This window comes from Pavona decussata, unplaced genomic scaffold (assembly GCF_977016875.1).
Source record: "Pavona decussata unplaced genomic scaffold, jaPavDecu1.1 SCAFFOLD_9, whole genome shotgun sequence".
NCBI lineage: Eukaryota > Metazoa > Cnidaria > Anthozoa > Scleractinia > Agariciidae > Pavona > Pavona decussata.
The window spans coordinates 4,435,001-4,457,692 of NW_028145432.1; the positions used below are offsets into that span (position 1 = coordinate 4,435,001).

Genomic DNA, 22,692 nt, shown 5'->3' on the forward strand with positions numbered 1-22,692 from the left:
CAAGGGAGCCTTACCTGTCCAAACACACAGAAAGTATCCACTATCCGCAAAGCAATAAAGATTCCGGAACCTGTATCCTCTCCAAGAAGAGACCACAAGGCAAGAAATAAGCCCTTGAATATAAAAATTGTTGCCATTCAACAGAAAGTACGAAAACTCTGAAAACTAACCCATAGTTAATTGAGGGCAATGGTTACGAAAGCTGACAAACTTCTTTGCTATATGCTTTTGTTTGCCTTTTTGGCCTTGACCCTGCACAAACAACAATAGAATTTGGAATGTGTTGGAGCAACTGACCAATCGACATGTTTTTGTTAAGATATTCAACTGTGGTGTGAACGTTAAAACAAAGGATTGTGGAGGGTCGCGGCCCTTCCAACATAAACTGCAGTACCATTGTTTTTAAGGCAAGGTTTCATAACCAGTCCCTCGAGTAACTATGACTAACCTCACTTAGTCAATACAATATCTACACAAATTTCCACTCTATTCTAAACACTTTGTGTCTTTTAAATACGCCACCTTAAAAATAAGCATCTAGTGGTTAATGCTCCTCTCTAATTTACATCTCGTATGTAATAAAAGTCCTTTGGAAAAATATTAAGGATGGAAAGTTTCAATCAAATAATCCGATACATGCCTGCTCAGACATCTTAAAAGCGAGGCTATGTGCAAAGTTTATTTATGAAAATTATCCTTCAATCATATGCAAACAAAGCAAGTTTTCATATAAAAGGCTAATGTATGTGAGTATATAAGGAGTTGATTTAGTTGTTCTTTTGAAGTTCATTCAAAATCTTGTGCCTTATCTGCGTCTCATAATTTTCTCCACAGAAGACAAGGCCGCCTTTTATGACACTAGCGGCGGAGTTTTGGAATCTTTTCCTCCAAAACGACAGGAATTTGCTTGATAATCTTACGTCAGCATCACGCAAGCCTCAGTCATGTTCTGTTCACGTGCAACAGTGGTCAACATTCATAGACCTCTTTCATAAATGGAGGGCTTAATTGTTATTCTTTTGTATGCATTTAAATTAGCCTTCCTGGCCTCGCTAGCACGTGTAAAAACAAAAGTATTTTCACTCAAAAGCGAGGTCAAGAAGGCTTATTTGCATGCACATAAAAGAATACTAATTTGCCCTCCATTATGAAAGAGGTCTATGGGTGAACTGAACTAATACACTGTTACTGTGAACTATTGCTCTTTGATGTAATAGTTTTCGTAATGTCGCCCACTCATGAATTTTTCTCAGGAAACAGTTTCATTGTTAGATATCATGTAACCATGAACTAGCTAATGAATGTGCACACTGTAGTGGGGAAAACTCTGGCTTTATAACAACTGGATTTGATTTACTTACAACTATAATCGTGAGTAGAAGAATGAGCAGCATAGTCACGTGACGTCCCAGTTGGTGTTTCTCGCCTTGTAAATACTCATCAACACTAAGATCCATTTCCACACTTTTCCCTCCAAATATGGCTTCCACTTCTGCAAAAAATATTGACTTGAAGCACAGTTTTCTTGGTAAAGCATTTAGCAATGCAGTTCTAATTGGGGATAACAGTTACAGTATAGTGAACTGAAGATAACATTTTTAACTGGGCTTATGCTGACCAGTTGGCTAATTACAAAGTTAGGACAAGGATTTTATCAAAGAAATACTGAGAAAAAATCCATCCACTGGTCAGAGAGAAAACTTGAGCGTATGACCTCTGGATTAGAAGGTTGTCTGCTGTCTGCTCTTGGTTACACTGTCTCCACTATGCTATGAAATGGAAACATTGTTGCTTTCTTTTTTTTTTTTTAATGATACAATATTAATTTACAGCAATTTGTTAAAGTATGGCAGGAAAGCCCAAAGCCATAAGGCTTATACAACGTGGGCTTTCCATGCTAAATTACTAAGAATAAACTTAGCATTAATTTAACTTAAATTATGGCAAAGGCAGATTAACAATAATATGAAAGAAAAAGGTATCAAAAAGAAGACAAAGGACAAAGCTGACAAAGAAAAGGAAGAAGAGGAAGGGAGTGGAGGGAAAGGAACAAGTTAAGTAAGAAAGAGTTTCTTCAGATTTTTCTGAATTTTTTCTTCTTCGGTTTCTGATTGTAAGTCAAGCAGCGGGTTTATTTTGGGGGTGAGGGGTGGGTGCTCTGATGCCATTTATTGCAACTGATTCTAAAACCAAATTGAAACAAAGCAACTAGCCTGAAAGAGGAAAGATTCCATGAATTTAAATCTTACACACCACCACACATGTAATCAGTACTTTGGCGTTGATTTGCATGGATCATTACCTCCAACCAACATAAAAACTGCTGTTCTTTGGGTTTCATAGCTAGCAGGTTTGCCTATGGCTCAATAGCCATTCTGCACTGATGAATTTACCTCATTATAACAAAGTTATCCAATCCAATCCAAACCAATCACTCCCACCCCTCACCACCAAAAGAAGTGCTGTAAGCTAGATAATACAGGCATGTTGGTACAAGGTAGAGTTGCTTTCATGAGACTTACCATGTAAGTAAACATAATATAGAGTTTGAAATGTCAGGTGGTATTGAAAACTTGTTGGCATAATTCTTTCTTACTATACAAAGGTTAGGGCCAAGTATGTTTGAACAAATTCCTTGTGTATATTTAACAATTATTCCACGAGCGTGCGTTTGATATGAGATGATAGATAGCCAACGAGGCGCGTAGCGCCGAGTTGGCTTTAATCATCTCATATCCAACAAGAACGAGTGGAAATTTTTTTTATTAAAAACAATCAAGAATTGTTGCTAGATCTAGCTGATTTCGCTTTGAAAGAACAAGCAGAAGACAATTTAATAATGGTCGCCATTCCTCAGGCATGGTATAATGGTTCATATACCATGGCCACTAAGCCAATCAAATCCCTGGAATTGCATTATACAATGATACAGTTTTTAATAATAGTTATTATTCCACTATTTTCTGTCACTTATGCATTCATGCATTTGCACGCTTTGTACCATTCGTCAAAGGCTTCAGTCATTTTCTTTAAGAATTTTTTTTTTACCAGAGAACAATTTTTAGCTTTTAACTAGACACCATATTACTCAGAACACTTGGCAATAAGTAAGAATGTACCAATGTACATTTGTAAATCTCCCCTCCCATCAATGTTGGGTTGAACAAGTTTTGGTATTAATGAGTCATTGATACCAACATTTAGGGTAAGAACAGAGAAAAGTGTTCCAACAAATGTAACAAAGACTGTAGCTCTTGGACCAACACACAAATCAAGGATAATTATCATGTCACACATTTTACCTGAAATGGGATCTATAAGTTAACTTACCAGTGGAGAGATGTTCCTCATCTGAGTAGAGGCGCTGCTTACGTTTGCGACCCTTCTTTACAAGGCAAGTTGATTCACTTAAGTCTTCAATATTTACCACTTTAACAGCATCATCATCCTTGCATGGTTCACAGGCAAAAGACTTGTCTGGTTGGCAGCAAGCAGAGTTACGCCTCTCAGCAACTGATTTATCGATCTCTAAACAACGATTACATCTGCAAACAAAAAAATGTCATTTCATAGACTATTAAATCTCAGGCCATTGAAATCGTACTTTTTCTCTTCAGTGGCAGAGCTCTAAATGTCAGATTTACACAAAACCAATGCCTTGACAAAACCAGCCGGTGTTTATTAGCCAAGCCAACTTGTAAATAAATTGAACTGTTTGGTTAGTCACAATGTGGCACACCTTGAATTCTTTAGTTGAGTTCACCGATACTCAAGGCAACATGACATTTGTCTGCCATTTGAGAATCTACTTGACCCAAACCAGTAGAACACTGTTGTTTCCCTTAAACAAAAGTTTACTGATGGTAAAAGTGTCGGCAACACAAAACACCTCACATTTCACCTTAACTCAATGTTACAATGACATTTCTCTCCTACCACGGGGTCAAGTTATCAAAAATCTGTTGAACATCAAGGAAACCACACAAAACCTCAAGAAAAGAGCCACAGGAATGTACTGACATGACATAAAATTTCATGGTTGTGATAGCAACCATGAGATAACAATGTAATTTATCATACAAGTGTCTTAGGATGTTTTTGACTAATGTCCATCAATTACAGCTTTACCTGTCAGGATCTTTATTCACTGAGTTGCAGTCCTCGTCAATCTGGACACACTGAGTCTGCAAGCCTCGAGAACACTTACAGTAAAGGTCATAACGTTGAAGATATACCAAGGAAACTACTATTATCACAGCACTAAGCAACAGTACTGATGCTGAGGCTATCATGACTGGCATCTGTGAGACAAAACAATTACAATGTAAAAACATGAGTACTGTTGGGCGTCTGTTTGCCTGTCACACTAATTATTATAATCATCTGAATGGTTTGAAGTCAAATTCTTCTTTATAGTTTTGCTACGCTCATTTGCCATTTTTCACCTGATAAAGACCAACTTTTCTCACTACTGTAAACTGTTGTGTGGGAGTGGTTTATATTCAGCATGTTTGAGGTGGCAGGGGGGGGGGGGTTGAGGGTTAACTGAGAGAAAGAGGAGGGGGGAGCTTTTTCAATTCAGTAGAATTTAGAAGAACGATAAGGTTATCTGTTTTACTACTACATGTAATTTTATTGTAATCCATAAAAAGGTCCCCCCAATGCATAAAAATATTAAAGCAACTTGCACAGTACTGTACATATTACAATGTATGTTACTTAATTCTGTAATTAAAATATTTAATTTCCCATCCGAAACAGGAAGTGCAGTATTCAGTACAATTCTGTCTAAGTACATGTAATATCCCCCACCCCCTCTGTCCTCAGCTTATATGAAAGTCTGGTATGCAATATAATAAGTCTGGTTTAGTACTTGATTGCACCAAAAAACTGTCATTGACTGTTTTGGTTGAGAAGGGAAGAAACCAGGAATAGTGGGGTGGGGAAAGGGGACTTGCCACAGAGGGGCTTAATAAATGGCTCGTTAAAAAAAAAAAAAAAAACAGGGACTTGGTAGTTGCTTTATGTTAAATATGACAATTACAAATCAGTACAGCTGTATATGAAGCCAAAAGACAAACAATCTTTGAAAGCTGGAGTTGTTCACTTAATAAAAAGAGTAAGGAATTAGATGGTTGCTTATGTTTTACCTCTACAGGTTTCTTAAACAAGCCTGTTTGTAAACATTTTTCAAACCTAAACAAGTCAATAATAGCAATAATTAACAGTACAGTTACCTCAGTCATGACATTGTACATGAATAAAGGAGAACACTTGTCTTGAAAAGAAGGTAGCAGTGCAGTAACAATCCCACAAGAAAGCAATGGTAATCTATCATTAAAACAAAATGCAAATAAACCTTCATTGAAGTTGAAAAAAAGTTGAAAATAGTCCCAGGGATGTAATTTTCTAGTGCACAAAATAAATTAATGAAGCATGGATGGTTTGCAGGTCTCCATTCCTAACACTACCAAACCATATTTGTCAAACTTAAAAAACAGGAAAGTTCCTGTCTTATTCTACCTTGTTTTTCTAGCCACTTTGGTTCACAATTCTGTGAACAATGGCTTTGACATTCTTTGAATAAATTTTCTTTCTGTCATGTTGCTGTTGGTCCAACTTGTTGGACTTCACCATAACTGGGCTTTATAAGTGTTTCTCATTTTTTCACAAATAAGAGGTTTTCAAAAAATTCTGACCCCAGGTCAGCTGGCCCCATACAGACACCCTAACTGACCCCCTCAAAAGTTCACAGGGAAAATCAGAAAATGTTAAATTTAAAGTTGAAATTTCCAAGATGATGGGATGCACCACAAATCATGACAAACAAATAGACCAACGACTAAACCCACGTTTCAATACATCCTGTTTTTGTTACAGCCAAACTAGTTTGAAAGGTCTGCATCCTCATGAAGTTAACAACCATTCAACCAGCCAAAATCGCAGCAAGACAGTACAACCGTACAACAGCCTTATAGTGTATCCTCTTCTTTTTTTCTTTTCGTTTTCTTGTAAGAAAATAGGGGGTCCATGGATGGGGTCCATAGACTAGGTCCAAATTAGTGGTCCATGGACCCACTCCAAAATGGGACTTCATGTTTTGTCTGTACCCAAAACACAGCCCCACTTGGGATTCTTTGATGACTGACATGTTTTGAAAGTAAATTCTCTAGCAGGAGCACACTGTTTTTGCTTCATAAATGCATCTAATGAGGCAAGCTGTGGCAATCAGAGAACACAAGAAGGACAAGCAAATATCCAAGGTTATGGGGAAAAGGGGTGGGAGACAGGATGTAACGTGTCAATTCAGGAAAATACATGTCAGGCTATTTGTGGACATCATATTAAGCCATTTTGAATACATATGAGTCATCTGCAGACCAAATATGACAAAACAATGATTAAATAAGCTAAAGATGGCCTGTCTACGATCAGAACAAAAGCAAATTGACAACAAAGTTTTGAAAAAAAAAAAACCTAACCTGACATTAGGTCAATGTATGGGCTCTGGTGCGGGAACATGGAGCCAGAACAGGACCCGGAATCTATTTCTAGCCAATTTTACAAAAAAAAAAACTGTTTGGTGACAATATTCTATCGTATTCATCAAGATCAATAACATGTTTAATTAAATACTTGGCCAACCTATTTTCCTTCAGCCATGATGGACATATCAAAAATTTATGTCAACTTGTGTTGAAACTCAGTGGTCACTGTAAGTTTTGATTTGTCATACTTCCTAAATCTTAATTTGGAAATTTCAGGTATTAGTAGGATTATTATTACTTTCTTTATAAAATATAATTTTCTGATTATCCCCATGAATTTTTGAGGGGGTCAGTGTTTTGTCGAAACCTACATAATACTGACAAAAATTATCTAGCACTCCGACTCACCCAAATCCAAAAAACCATATCCAGACTTTGAACTTCCTTACAGTCTCGTCACCTTTACATCTAACAAGACACAAGGAGAATGCAACCATGGCTGTCCAGCATCGTGATCCCAACTGACCAAACAAGAATAAAATGGAGACAAACAGAAACCAGTACTCTGACTGACAAGGAATCTTTGACAGAAGTGTTGACATACAAGTGGATAGCTGACAATAAAAACAAAATACAGTATGGACAAGTGTAAAGCAAAACGACATACATGTAAAATAATGGTTAAACTTGAAAAGGAAACTTACAATACCATTGGAATAAACTTGATCATATTTTTGAAAATTTAGGGGTTGATAATGTCATAATGTCATGTTTTTAATTTTTCGATTAAGTTGTCTGTAAAACCCTGTCAACTCACTTTATAGCCAAGCTACATTTACATCTCTCAATATTTGCCCGAAAATGTTTTGACAGAGTACTTGTCTTACATAAACAGTACATAATTTTTCCACATGCCAATGCTTTAATCAGTCATTTGAAAATTATACAATTAATGATGAAAAATTATAAGCAAGAAAATCTGACTCTATTTTCAAGGTTACAAAAAATGACAGTTGGTGAAGTAATTTATACTGGCAGTGTTCAAGGTGCCAATAATTGGCCGTGCAGAATATTAAGTTAAGACTTTGGCACAAATTGAGTTTGACTGTATATTCAGTTTCAGTCTTATTTGTCATATATATTTTTAAGTGTGATCAGTGTGATGCTGATTATGTTGGCTATACCACACGTCATCTTCTTCAGCACCTTTCAAAGAGCATAAATCTTCAGCTGTTGGCAATCATGTGAAAGACCATAGTGTCGAGACCCAGATTGAGCTGACGAACATGTTTTCTGTGCTAAAAAAGTGCAAAGGAAAAGTGGATGTCTACTCCACAAGATGCTACTCATTTAACAAAGAAGAATAAAAATGAGCATACATGTACAGTAAGACTCAATTTGCACCAAAGTTTTCGCTTACAAATATCCTGCATGGTCAATTATTAACACTTTGAATGCTTTAATATCTTCCGACACTTTAAGTAAATATAAGCATAAATTTCAGCATAAATTACTGTCCTTGAAAATAAAGCCATGAATGGTTTCAAAACATCAGATTTTTCTGCTTATTTCCATTGTCAATGCTTTAATTGTATCAAATGAATTAAATAATCCATACCTGACAAAAAATCAAACACATTGTATAGTTATGTGGATAAATCTTATGACGCCTCCCAAGGTACAGAACAACAATAACCCACACCTATGAACAAAACAACAAAATTATAGACAATAACTAGAATTATGAAAGACAGTGTGTCACAAGCTAATATATATATTTAAGTCTATGTACACTCAGTTGACAGTTTTAATTTATAATTAGCAATTCAAGATCACACACAATCATTTCCATTTCGCATCTACAGTTCTGAGTTTTAGGACCTGGATATTTTATATAGAAAATCTTACTGTTATTAGGTAAAGAATGTCTTTTGAGAGCACATTTTGGAATTGCTTACAAACATTACTATTATTAGTGTTTGTGTTTGTATTATAAACTTTTTTAACTTCCTGAAAGGTGTTATTCAATAGACCATTATTTATTTATCAAAGAAAAGTTTTTTAATAGACTATTATTTATTTATCAGAGAAATGCTTTTTAATAGATTATTATTTATTTATTGAATAACTGTTTTTGAACAGCAATATTGTTCAGTTACAATGAGTTCTGTACAGTAAAACTGAGCTTATATATCTCAGCGAGTGGTAGGTTAATTAACATTAAAATTAACATGATAATTGCACCTGTGTAAATTACTATACCTAACAATTAACATCTGATGATACATGTACTTTACTTATGGAAAGAGGTGTTACACAGACAATGATAGAGTAACATGTTCAACGTGTTGATTGAGAACATCCTTTTCCCACTTAACATACAAGTCACTGCTACCTTCAGTTTGAGTTGGAAACAAGTGCAGGCAGTCAATAACAGTAAAGCAATCCGAGGAGCATGCAGTGTGACAAGCTGCTGAAACGTATAAAGGCACCTTCTAACTTACCTACTGTATGGGGCCTATACATTGTAATATGTATAATATGTATTTGTTTATGAATAACTTCCCTACAATGCATGTTAAGTGGGAAAAGCCTATTTCTCAATCAACGAGTTGAACATGTCATTATCATTGTCCATGTAACACCTCTTTCATTTAAAAATCTTGTTCTCTGTTTACTATTATTATTATACTGTACTTATTATAAAGAATATTTTGATATATTTTTGATAATAATAATGATGATGATGGTAATTGAATAGTAACGGTAATGATACAGCTAAAGCTTCCAATATCTTGAAAACTGAAGACAAACCAAAAATTGCTTCTTGTAGTGAAACTGGGGAGGCTTATTATTCTCCTCTCTGCTAGTTGACCATCTGTACACTACACATTAATTGAGTAAGGATATAGGGGATATTACACGGGGGCGCGAAGATATGAATTTTATTTACTCGTGGCAAAAACAATATTCTACAAACAAGAGCAGTTAAATATTGTTTTTAACACGAGAAAATCATATCTTTGCGCCACCAAGTAATTTTCTTTTTATTACACAGACAAATCTATCGCTCACCATTTTCCACCAACTGTTTGCGCAAACAACCCTGAAAAGTGGGAAATGACATCATCAATATCCTCACTAGTGAGGATATGGAAAATATGCCACTCAGGTCCCGGATGTGGTTTTGCATATTAAGTTTTTGGTTCTTGGATGTGGTTTTGCATAAGTGGTGTATTTTCCAGTAAAACACTCCCGTCTATATAATAAAATACCATATTCACTCATGCACACAAAGAAATGATTCCTAGTACACTGTACAGCAGCAATGCTATACTTACTCCAAAAGGCAAAGAAGTACCACTAATATCAACCATCGCATCTTTTATAACACGTTCAAAGTTAATTGCTGTTTGAGTATTATAATTCAAGAGTGACATCTGCGCAGAGATGAACATGACTGGAGCTGACAAGAATGTACACATAACCATGGTACTTGTTACCTGTAAGAAATTGACATCATTTGTGACTTATTGATTGCACAAGTGCAAAAAAGTGGGTGTATCTTTATTGCGCAAGTGCAATAAAGATAGGTGTGTAAACACTTTTTAACCCGATGGGTTTTCGTTTTCACACTTCCACATTCCTTTCTCCCTAATTCCTGTTCTTTGTGTTTAATTAATATGCGGAAATAAATAAACTTGAACTTGAAACTTGAACGAAACTATGTACAGAAGGAGGCTGATGACAAATTGACGTAGGAAATCATCCTTCCTACCAGTAAATTACCAAATTGTGTTCATTTAATTGTCTTTAACTGTATCTTTATCATGATCTCTGGAATCAACAAAATGAAACCTGTGGAGAGTACTCGATCACAATATGTGCAAGTTGGAAAGTTACATGTATACTTTGTTTATGAATATTCAACTATTTGAAAAAGGTATATTTATCAAAATTTAATTTGATCGTGGAAAGTAACAAATAATCGGTAAAACGTAATTTGACCTTCTAGGAAGAGAGAGACTTGCACCCACTATGCCAGCTTGTTTATACACGCAAATAGGATTTTGGGTTATTTCATTGTTTTTTGGATTACTGGTTTTGCCTATCATTTGATAAGATACCTGATTGCTTATAATGAGTTCCATTTTTCATGTCTTTGGGAAGCTATATGTAGGAGCCCCTGAGTTAATCAGGGTTTACTTTAATTTATGTTTTAATCAACCTCTTATATTATGTGTAGTTCTCTTCCACAATCCTAATTATCTGCATGTACAGGGGATAGACAGGAGTTCAGTAAGAACGAGAATGTGTCACTTGGTGTATTGCATGTTATACATAGAGGATATTACATGACCGCGCGGAGATACGAAATTTCTCTTCAAGTGTTGAAAAATATTTCACGAGTGAGCACAGCGAACAAGTGAAATATTTTTCAACACGAGAAGAGAAATTGGTATCTCCAAGCGGCCATGTAATGTTCTGTTTAATTTATATAGCACCAATGAAATATCAAATCATTGCAAAAGGCGAGATTCATTATGTAACCAGAGCAACAGTGATCTTTTCACGTGTGAAGATAACATGTTATTTTCATGAGTGAAAATATTGTTTTCCCGCGAAAGCTCACCTGGTATTTCATTAGTGTTTATATAACAAATTTAATATATAACATAATTTTGGAATGTAATCTAACACACACTTCTCATATTCACTAATCAGAGTTTTTGTTTCTGCGGTTTTCTGTCATTTCACATCAAAATCAGAACCAACTTTTTTGCCTGTGAACAAAACCTGTTATAGGTCCTTAATTTCATTATTCTTGTCAGCCTACTGATTTCCACACAAATAAGCACTCTTAAAAAATGCAGAAATTGTGTATATCTCACCAATGATACTTAGCATACAAAGTACTTTTAGTCAAAGAGGACAATCTTTTTGACCTTGGTTTAACAAAGCTTAATCTATTTGTTGCTATGCCAGAATCCTCACCCTTAAAAGGTTCACAGTTTTCTTGTTATTTTAAGTTTGCAGGTAATGCAACTTCCAAACTGAAACTCTTGACTGTCTCTGGTCACTCTCGGTTTTCTTGCAAATGTACCCTTGTTAAGAATTAGAATTTGCAGCTATAATTGGCATAGAAAATAATCAAATACATACCAATTGCTCTTCAATGCCAAACTTAGCTGCAAATATGGCAGAAGATGGTGAAGCAGGAAAGGTCCCATACAAGAAGCCAAACATACTCCAGCAATTGGTTTCACTGGTGCTGTTTCCAACATGAAGCACTTGAATCATTTCCCGCACAATGAGAGGAAGAACAACTCTTCAATAAAAAAAAATAAAAAAAAAAAAACACTCTAAGACTGCGGACAGACAAACTGACTTAAATGTAAGCAGCTATGATGAAAGAAAATTAGGAGAAGGTGGACTACTAGCTCGACCTGCCTCAAGTCATCTTCTTATGGGACAAACAAGTGACTGACTGGACTCCCCATGAAAACGGACTTTGAGAAAGTCTCACTAGTAGCTAGCACCAGTCTAAATGTAAGCACTGTCAAAGGTGTTCTCAGAAAAATAATGTACCTCCTTACAAAAATCTTATTAACTGTGTATGACATTTGCAGACTGTAGACTGCAGAATTCAGGCTGCAGACCACAAACTGCAGCTGGTAGACCACTGTTGACACTGAAAATCTTTAATCATAGTCAAATCAGCAAAATTTCTTGCCCCAGTTGTTATTAACCTTGTTCCTTGTCTTTGGTTCTCTTGCATTCTTTCAGAACTCTGTGTGGTAAGGATGGTGACTGATTCCAGGTAAGATTTATTGTTCTTCTTGAGTTCTTATTTTATTGTAAGTTGTTTATTATTGATGTGTGGCTGAAAAGTACATGTCGAATTAGTCTTCTGCTGCAGACATTTCAGTTACAGTATTTTATTTCAATGTACATATTATGCGTGTACATGTTGTAGGTTAAAATGAATCCCAGTTTAAAATGATTTCAACCTAGGTTGATTTGTATTTTCCTTTGTTAAGGTTGGGTAATTTACATCTGAAACAAAGGAAAATACAAATCAACCTAGGTTGAAATCATTTTAACCTGGGATTCATTTTAACCTACAACATACATACAAAAAGAAAGGCCCACAAACACATTCACGAACCAATTGGAACTGTTGCTTATCTGTAAAAGAGGCAACAGTGAGTGTTTGGAACTGTAACTATAGTCTAGAAATTGACCGACATATAATTTCCAATTATATTAGCAAATAATAATAATTATTATTTGCTAATATATATTATTATAGTCTATAGTTTGCAGCCTTTAGTCAGTAGTCTGTTAAGTATACTGTCTGCAAAAGTTGAACACCATATTATTTTTTATTTTTTTTAAATGATCTCAGTGTGTAAAAGAAATTCAAAAGTGCTGTACAATTCTGAAATAGGACGTTTTCACTATGGTGTCATTTTACTACAACTACCAGAATCCTTCTGGTTTTTGTTTTCTTGTGTTAATTAGAGCTATTGTTCTTTGCTGTCCCCTGGGATTACAAAATTTGAATTTGAAGAGGAAAACGAAATGAATTCTGGTAGTTGTAGTAAAATGGCCTATTGTCGCTGCCATAGTTAAGATACAGACACCTTGTTGTCATGACAGGGGTTAAGTGTAACTGGACACATCATTTCATGATTGTGTTTTTAATGTACATGTGCGGTACAAAGCTACAGTGTAGCTGTTCTTGTAATCACAATTCTCGGTGCAAGATTGACGCAAGCCAACCAACCTTTTTTCCTCGATCAAGTGTTCCTAACCAAGCTGTGGAAAACTACAGCGCCTTCTCATATGGATTCAGTCATCCGCAACAGTCAATTTTAGTAGTGTGACCTTTCCAGAATTTTTCAGCTGGGTAAAATGAAACCCGAGATGGATTTACCCCGGGAAATTTTTGGTGAATTTGTCCTGGGTAAATCGGTTTTACTTAGGTAAAAGTCTGTAGTGTGACCACAGCTGTTAGCTTTATAGTTTAATGGCCCTTCCATACTTACAATTTTGCAGAAATTAACAAAAATGGAACCATCAATCCCGAGCCCATTTTAGTTTTCATGTTTCCAACCATGTTGACTCCCAAGTAAAACAAGGCTGTTGCCAGAAATGCCTGGCTAAGTCCACTGAGGATCTGATCAACAACAGCCGGTAATTTTCCATGGAAAATGAAATGTCCAATAAGTCCAATGAATGTCATGAAGACAATGGGATCAGTCACCACTCCTTTGATTGCTGTAAGAGCAATCTTCAGCTTGCTGACTGAGTCCGTGGTGCTGCGCTGCTTATGTATTTCCATGAGAATGAATCCAATAGGATTGAGAATAACCAAGGAAATTGGCAACATCAGGTACAAGTAGTTCACATATTCAGGGTGTGACTGCTGGTACATTGCTTTCACTATAGTAAAATAAAATGCAAAGCATGCATGTATATCGTACGTATGCATATAGTCATCTAAAAGCCTGGGCATGCTCACTTTTTGGCCTAAACAAGTACACAGTAAGGATGAGAATGATGTATTATTCTGGAAAGTGACACAGGCATACTCGGAAAAAAGAAATCCGAGTGCCCCTATCAGGAGTCGAACCTAAGACCTTCCGATTACTTAATTGGATGCTTTACCACTGAGATACAGGAGACTCATGGGAGCTAAGGCCATTGAACCAGGTTCATGGGACAAATATCCTGCATACTGCTAGGATTTGAACGTCAAACGTGTGGTATATGAAACAAATGTGATGGTATATTTCAAACCTGGTGAATGAATGAGAATGATGTATTATTTTAGAAAGTGACACAGGCATACTCAGAAAAAAGAGAGTAAGGATGTTAGTGAATGTTTTACAAAAAAATTGTTTAACATTGCCTAACATCCCTTACTCCTCACTTGGGAGATAAATGTGTTTAGGACAACCATTACTACGAGGTGAAAATCATGAGGCCGCCAAAATAATGCTCTAAGATAGACCTCCCTGTCTGTGTGACCTCCCTGGAACAGAAAATATGGAAAAATGCACCACTGATGCCTAGGGGAGAGGTGGGCAGGCACTGCTGGAAATGACTGATGTATAAATCTCACCCAAGTCCCTAGGTACTGGGTCACTGTCGATGGTCAATTGCCTTTCCCAGGTTTGGGCATTTGGGGATCTGTACTGAATGGTAAATCACCCAGAGGGGAGGGGGTGGGTAACCTACTAGGACCCTAACCTCCTTATAAACAGGCCATTAAGACTTATATACAGTCGAACCTCCGTGTGCGACCACCTCTCATAAGCGACCAACTATCCAAAACACCAATTTTTTTTAAGGCAAAGCACTATAATTGGAACCTCTCGTAAGCAACCATGACAACTTTTGGGGTGAAGGCATTATTATTTTTCATTGTTTTGAACCTCTTGGAAGAGCCCCCTCTGGTTCGACTCTGGTAAGCGACCACTAAATATAGGCATCTTGGGTGGTCGCTTACGGGATGTCGACTGTACATGCAATCACATACATAGAAACTGAAAGCTTACCTAGTGGGTATCCAAGAGCCATGTCGTTTGATTGACTGCAGAAAATTCCGTACATTCCAGCTTTTCCAAAATTCGTAGGACGAACAAGTATCAATGTAAACAACATCACAGAGAAAAATACGGTACTTTTGGCGATGAGAATGCTGGTTAAGAATCGCCAGTTGACTTGCGAATAGTCAAGTTCCACCATTGATTTAAATAGCAACGCTGGTAACGAAACAAGACTCACAAACACTCCAATACCTTTGCTTGAAGTGGGAGAGATATAGCCTAGTCTTCCAACACAGTAGCCAAGGAGAATAACAGTAAAGCACTGAAGTAAAGATGGATAAAGTTGTTCAAAAGTTTCTTCAGTTGAAGGACTATGACGAGGACCCGACGAATTTCCATCCATTGCGCTGAGGTTTCTTATTAACCCCACAGGATAAATATTGTGTGAAATTATAGCAGTTCGATAGGTTATCTAGGAAATTAAAACTGCATCCTTAGAAATTGAACTTACACGATTATGTAATACACATAAACTTAACTACTCCAGACATTCTCTCCAGACGACCTTCAAACTTCTTACATGAAGTATTCGCCAACCCGATTTTAAAACTTGCGATTATAGTCGTGTGACCTCCGTGTGACGACCGTGTAACGACCGTGTGACCTCCGTGTGACGACCGTGCTGACCGTGCTGACCGTGTGACGACCGTGTGACGACCGTGTGACGCGACGAGTGTGACGCAACGACCGTGTGACGACCGTGTGACCTCCGCGTGACGACCGTGTGACGACTGTGTTACCTCCGTGTGACCGCTAATCCGCTAATCTCGTTCCCAGAGCCCACGTGTCTTTTGGTCAGCGCGCTGACTGGGCATCCAGGGGAGAGGAGTCAAATATGGGTGCGTTTCTTTGGCTCCGATCCTTGCCCAGAGTGGATTCGTTGGTTCCTTTGATACATCATGATCCGACTCATCCGAGTGATCTTAGGGTGCGTTCGTTTGCGAAAATCCAAATCCGGATTTTTCCTTACCTAGAGTGGATTCGTCGGTTCCTTTGATGCACCATGATCCGAGTGATTTTGGATCAAAAATCCGAATTTGGATTTTCCGAAACGAACGCACCCTTAGATCAAAAATCTGGATTCGGATTTTCCCAAAGAAACACACCATTAGCCTTTCTGCAAAAGGAATTGCCGGATGATGCGGACTATCGTGACGTCACTTCCTGTTAAACCTGGCAGGTTTACATGGTTGATGAACAACAACCTTTTCAAACTCTTTTCTTGGGTTATCAGTCAAATAATTCTACGTTAGGCAATGAAAAAAATCAAAGCTACGTGGAAACCTGTCAACATAATAAATGAAAACAGCGTCATCGCTCAAGAGGTGCCCGTGAATGTTTCAAGTGTTAAAATCACGCAAACGGTTTGACTTTTGGTTAATACCAAATGCGACTTAACAGTGACGGCCTGTGCCTCTGTGGGAAAAGATAACTTGAGAACCCAAAAGAATTCAACAAGGAGAGAAAAATGAGATCTTACTGTGGTTTAAAGCTTTCGATTGTCAATTAAAAACAATCATCTTGCGTCTTAATAAAAATGTTCATTGGATTTAAACGCATTTCTTAGCTACTGTCTGGTCTGGCTTTCGGCCTTTCTTTTTGCACCAGTGCAAAGAATGCATTACCACATGTAACGGCACCCACGTGCCTTAATTTTGCCTTAGTTGTTTTGTAGTTTTTTTAGATACACTATTGTAATCACACCACATCGCAATGATGTTCCGCTAGCTGTCATGCGTCCTTAGCTTTTATAACGCGAAACGTGTGTAATTTTCCATAAGGCTCACAAAAATTCGACGGGAACAACGGGAGCAATTATTGCTGTTGAACTCAGAACGTGCTAGAGTGTTCGCCCAAAACGTCCTACTACACAGTAACACAAACTGCAAGGCTGATACTACGTGAAAGAGTTGACTTTGCGAGACAACAACCCGACAGAAACCGACAAAACAGGGCTGCAACCGTGGACAGCTGTTTCGTTCTTATTGGAACTCGTCAGCACGGTGTAGCAGTTCTATATGAAACCAGCAACAGAGCCAGCTCAAATAAAATGCAACAAAACCCATGTCCTATCAAGTTTCGTACTTTGAACCTGCCCGCTCCCCGAATCACGCGTTGCCACACCACGTGCCTCAGGGAGAAACCAGACAAAGCATCGAATTCCTGTCTCGCAAAGTCAACTGAATGTAGATGGCCAAGACCATCTTAACATTGAAACGCATGGACAAAACCATGCTTAAAAGGCACAGCATATCGGATCTGTAAAGACCTACGGCCCCAAAAAATAAAGTAGATCCTTTGCGGTCCTTTGCAGTTTTCACGTCTACTACACAGGTTCGCTATAACGTGCTATAAGAGTTGGCACAATAAACCTCTCAGCCTTGTGGAACCTGTGAGTCATTTAGTTTTCTTTTGAGTTTCACGGATCGCTCCGACAATAGAGCTGACGACACTACACCTCATACTCAGATTTAACTGTGCGCAAAAAGTACGCAAAAGCAACAAAAGGGCAAAACCAGAGGCGAAACCTTGACTCGTTGCCGTACCGGTACGAGTACAAAATAACTAGGTTATTTTGTTTGCGAGGCTTTCCATAAAAGAAAACAATGATAGTAATTCATAATCTCGTACCCAGATCTCAGTCGGTTCGGGGATGTCGAGATTAAGTAATTCATTGTTACAAATTATTCTATTTTATTATCATTGCTGCTTTATTACTGTATTTTCACTATACTTTTTGTTATGCAATCCCCTCTATGTATATGGAATGCAAATAAACTATTGTTGTTGAGTTACCCATAGCACAGTGGTTAGAGCATCCAAACTAGTAACTGGAAGGTCGTAGGTTCGAAATTTTTTTCCGAGAATTTTCATCGTGTACTTATCATTATCTATTTCATTTTCAAAGCATTGTTGTTGTTGATGATTTCTCAACCAATTATCAGTAAACCAAATGGTGAATAGAGCTCTTACCACACTTGTATTGGCCTCGTCCCCCAGAGTGATTTCTCCATTTATTCTTTACTATGCCTTGTCCACCTTAATCTCTGACTAAACTAAACTCAGCACTTTCTTCTTATTTGTTATTTTAAGGCGCAAAAATGTCATCTTATGCGGTAGTGCAGGTGAAAAAAATTAAAGCACATCAGCGTTCGTCCTTCTTCTATTCCTGCTTCGCAGCAGTTATTAAAAAATTCCCTGAGACGAAAGGCAGAACCAGTTATCCACCTAAGACAAATTTGAGCAAGCAACGTTTTTACTGTCCTGCCTATAGGTGAGGGTAAAAGGAGGAATGAGTTTGCGGAATGGCATAATTATGCGAAATGCGATTTATGCGGGAATAAATTGACCGAAGAGCGCGTCATGTTTTCGCGCCAATTTTGTAAGAGCAGTCGCTTTTTTTATGCTGCAGACTCAAAATAGCCGAACATTAGAGACAGCAATTCGAGGATCAGATCGTCTGATCGCTGGTTAGGAAAAAGTGAGGGTGAAGAAATCGATGAAAACTTTTTATAGTTTTCGCATTCGAGGAACTATGCATAGTTGTAACTCCGTAGTAAATTAAATTAAATTAAATTTCATGTTCACTTTTCTCCTTAATAGGTCTCTTTGCGACTTCCGGTTGACAAAAAGAACGTGCAGCGTGTAGTCTTATCAGGACAAAAGATTGCTCCTTTACTGAGGGCAAACAATAAACATTTGTCTCTTTTTATCTTCTTATAAACCCTCGATAAAGGATCAATTCTCTTACCCTGTATAATCGATGATTCATTTATCATGAAGGGGAAAATTGGCGCTGACTAATATTGTCAATATTGAGATCTGAAGGGTCTGAACAACAATTTGACCAAAATCATGCAAAATGCACTTGTGTTAAGAATAGTTTCACGAGCTTTCACACAAGCTGTCGATAATTAGACACCATACTTGTCATTTGCTTTGTTGTTCCAGGGCTTTTTTGCTTTTTAATCTGAAGTAAGTCTGGGAGATCTGGCACTGAAAGACCTTAAAGACGGATATGTTTAGTTCGATAACGCGTAACTGAACTTACATGTCCTGCATTAATCGCCGTATTGAATAGCTAGCTAGCTCAGCGGCTCAACAGTGACTTGCATATGTAAATCTACGAAATGTAAGGTGAGAAAAAGTAGAACATATTTTTAGTGAACTACCATGAGTAATTACAAATTGTTTATATTCGTTACACTATGTAAGCGTTAAATGTTCACAGTCCCAGAAAATGACCGAGTTTAAATTTAAAATTTCTCACATAACAGTTTCATTTTGGCATTGGAAATGTTATTTCTCCAGTATTTCTTCAGTCTGCCGTTGCTTTTTGTCCAGACTATGAACTCACTAACAGCATCGCGCTGCCACGTTCTTTTTGTCAACTGGAAATTTAATTTATTCATAGCTTCCTTGTATTCATCGATTTCTTCACTCTCACTTCTTCCTAACCAGCGACCAGACATGTTCTATCCCAGGCCTTTATTTTCTAATCCTCGATCTGTTGTTTAGTTGTTTAATGTTCGGCTAGAGACCAAAACATCGAAAAAACTGCTGCTTTTATAAAATTGGCGCGAAAACAGGACGCGCTGTTTATTTAATTTATTTCTTTAAGTCATTCCACATATCTCATATTTTGCATAATTATGCCATTCCGCACGATGCCACACTCATTCCTCCTTTTACCCTCACCGCCTGCCCGGCTTAGCATTCTTAAAAACACACGGCAGTCTGTAGCATTTTTCTACATCATGTTAACACAGAAAGCCGCAGAAGTTTCGAGCAAAAATCCATCTTCCAAATCGGCACTCTTTCATGTAATCCCCACCGAAATCAACGAACGCTTTTCATTCGACTAACTTATTCTCCACTGCTCACTCAGGCCTAACGCTGGAACCGTCAACACTCGAATCTCTTTACAGGAGCCAAATTACTTTATCAACAAAACGAGACACTTTCAATCAATGTTTAATTTGTCTTGCTCATGGTGGCTAACCAGTGGTGGTTGGACACGGTCCGCAAAGCATGCTGGAGCTTTCACTTTAGCTTTAGTTGTTAACCTAGAGACAAAGCAAGCAAAAAGGAAAACGTCACAATAAATCTTTATGTACATCGTGACTCGCTTATTGTTTGCTCCTCACAATTGCCAAACTTTAAACACACATAGCAGGAAAACGGTGAGAGGTGCGATGGGGTGCGATGCCTTAAAATCCAGAAGTAACTCTCCATAAAACAAATGGTGTAATTTTTTTTCTTGGAACCCTGACGATATAGCGTCAAAAAGCAAACGCGTTTATTGATCATTGCACGTGGAGAAAAGCCGCCATATTGGACAAGCCTGCGAGGAAGTCAAATATTGACGACAATAATCAAGGAAATTATGACAAAATACAATCACTGGTCACCTACATACCTCGTCACTTGTAGAATGCTTTCATTTGGAAGAAACGCCGTCTTCACAGTGAATAAAACAGTGAATAACACGAAGGAATTATTCGCGTGAAGATCCTTCATGAAAACGCTGGTGAAAGAATACGGTGATGTGATTGGCCAATTACTGCTACCATGATGCTTTTCGGACCGTGTCCAACCACCACTGGTGGCTAACGGAGAAACAACAACAACAGGATATTAAATGTGAACAAGATGCCCGGCTAATGGCATTAACACGGAATGCTTAATGTAGCCCCAATCAGCCCAATTATTCCCCATTGTATGTTTCGCAGATTTTAAAAACTATCCTCCCTTGGCAATTGAAATAATTGTCTGAATGGTTTTATTCAGATATATTGCGTGATACTTATCGTTGTGTTACTAGGAATCATACCAGAAATAACTCTGCAATAACGTCATGACCCCGCTGAACTGGTCTGGCCTCCTATAGCTCTAATCCTTCGCGTTGATTATTCGATCTGTTTTTGAAAGCGGAGTTTCTTCGCCGTGAACTCTCCCAATTTCTACCGTTTCAACTGTCGAGTACTACCTAGAAGTTATTATTTCGATTCACCGCTTGAAAAAGGTTTTTTTTCTCTCTGAAAACAGCAGATTAGAGTCTTAAATTCATACATGTGGCCGCCATTGAACAAAAACAACTTTTCGAAATGATGACTTGCTATGACGTCACACAGGTAGAGATAAGTGGGTCCCCTCCCTCGTGATATACGCGCCGATAATAGATTTTGATTGGGCTGTTTTTGTTCAAGACAATCAGAACAATAAATCCCTTCTGGGAGAGGGCAGAATTTAATCAAGGTTTAATGAATAAATCAAATAATGATTTGACGTCATACAGGAAGGGATGAGTGGGTCCCCTCTCTCGTGATATGTGCCGAATAATAGATTTTAATTGGCCTGCTTTTGTTGAAGACAATCAGAACAATACATCCTTACTAGGGGAGGACATATTTTAATGCATAAAATAATTTAGCGATTTCTGACTACAACGAAGAAGAAGAAAAAAAAAAGATACCCGACCCAAACCTAGACACGGCCTGCCCTGCGGGCATTCCGCGTAATTAGGGAGAAACGAAGACTCGGAAAAAAATCCTAGTCCCAGATGGGTTTTGAACCCATGACCCTCCGTGATCTAGTCGGATGCTCTAACCACTGAGCTACTGGAGACTCCATGGTGAACAAGGTTAAATTGTGGGTACTGGGACTGGAATCGCATCGCGCGGCTAAACGGTCACGTACTGACTCATATGAACTCACTAACAGCATCACGCTGCCACATTTATCTAGCACATTTGAACTCACATTAAATATCCTGTTGTTGTTGTTTCTCCGTTAGTACGCTCACTTGGGAGGTTGGTTGACTCTTGGTTGGACGCATCTCGATATTCCTTAATGTGACAGCGTGATGCTGTTAGTGAGTTCATATCTGCCAAATGCCTTAATGTGACAGCGCAATGCTGTTAGTGAGTTCATTTGAGTCGGTACGTGACTGTGTAGCCGCGCGATGCGGTTCCAGTCGATACCCACAATTTCACCCTTGCTCACCATAGAGTCTCCAGTAGTTTAGTAGCCTCCCACACAGACGTTCTTAGGGGTTTGTCACGCGTTCCTGCCCCGCGTGACGAACCCCTAAGAACGTCTGCGTGGGAGGCTAGTAGTTCAGTGGTTAGAGCATCCGACTAGATCACGGAGGGTTGTGGGTTCAAATCCCATCTGGGACCCGGATTTTTTTCCGAGTCTTCGTTTCTCCCTAATTCACATTTAATATCATAGTGGCTATCAAAAAGCCTCTCAGAGCTAAACTTGAGACAAATTATTCTTCCATCAATTTAGTGCATTTCGCTGAAAGACGCTTTAAAGACTATAGTTTCCTCGATTGGATAAGCTTCACTAAAGCTTTCTTGTATCTGCCTTTATCCTACTAGACACTGACTAAAACTACGAAACACTACATGATCGTACAAACTAAAGATTGCTTGCATTGCTCAAGTTTATTCGGGACGGGTAATACATCTCTAGGAGTCTTTTGCACATGATGAAACTGACGGTCCATCAGTTCCCTGCTTCATTGACTAGGGGTGAAAATAACGTCTCACTTGGTAGAGGATTTGATTCGTGGGTGCTGA

The 22,692-nt window shown here is 38.0% G+C and overlaps 1 protein-coding gene across 1 annotated transcript in view; it reads right to left on the reverse strand.

Annotated features, from left to right (window-relative positions):
- Positions 1–15,633, reverse strand: part of LOC146488675 (lysosomal cholesterol signaling protein-like) — a 20,140-nt gene extending 4,507 nt beyond the window's left edge. The window contains exons 1-11 of the mRNA XM_085119161.1: positions 15,056–15,633; positions 13,541–13,937; positions 11,652–11,817; positions 9,830–9,991; positions 8,107–8,190; positions 6,897–7,102; positions 5,238–5,331; positions 4,129–4,301; positions 3,331–3,545; positions 1,362–1,492; positions 15–113 (exon numbers count right to left, since the gene is read on the reverse strand). Coding sequence (XP_084975287.1) covers positions 15–113; positions 1,362–1,492; positions 3,331–3,545; positions 4,129–4,301; positions 5,238–5,331; positions 6,897–7,102; positions 8,107–8,190; positions 9,830–9,991; positions 11,652–11,817; positions 13,541–13,937; positions 15,056–15,449 — 2,121 coding nt within the window. The 5' untranslated portion in view covers positions 15,450–15,633. The remainder of the gene's footprint in view (positions 1–14; positions 114–1,361; positions 1,493–3,330; positions 3,546–4,128; positions 4,302–5,237; positions 5,332–6,896; positions 7,103–8,106; positions 8,191–9,829; positions 9,992–11,651; positions 11,818–13,540; positions 13,938–15,055) is intronic.
- Positions 15,634–22,692: the final 7,059 nt, after the last annotated feature.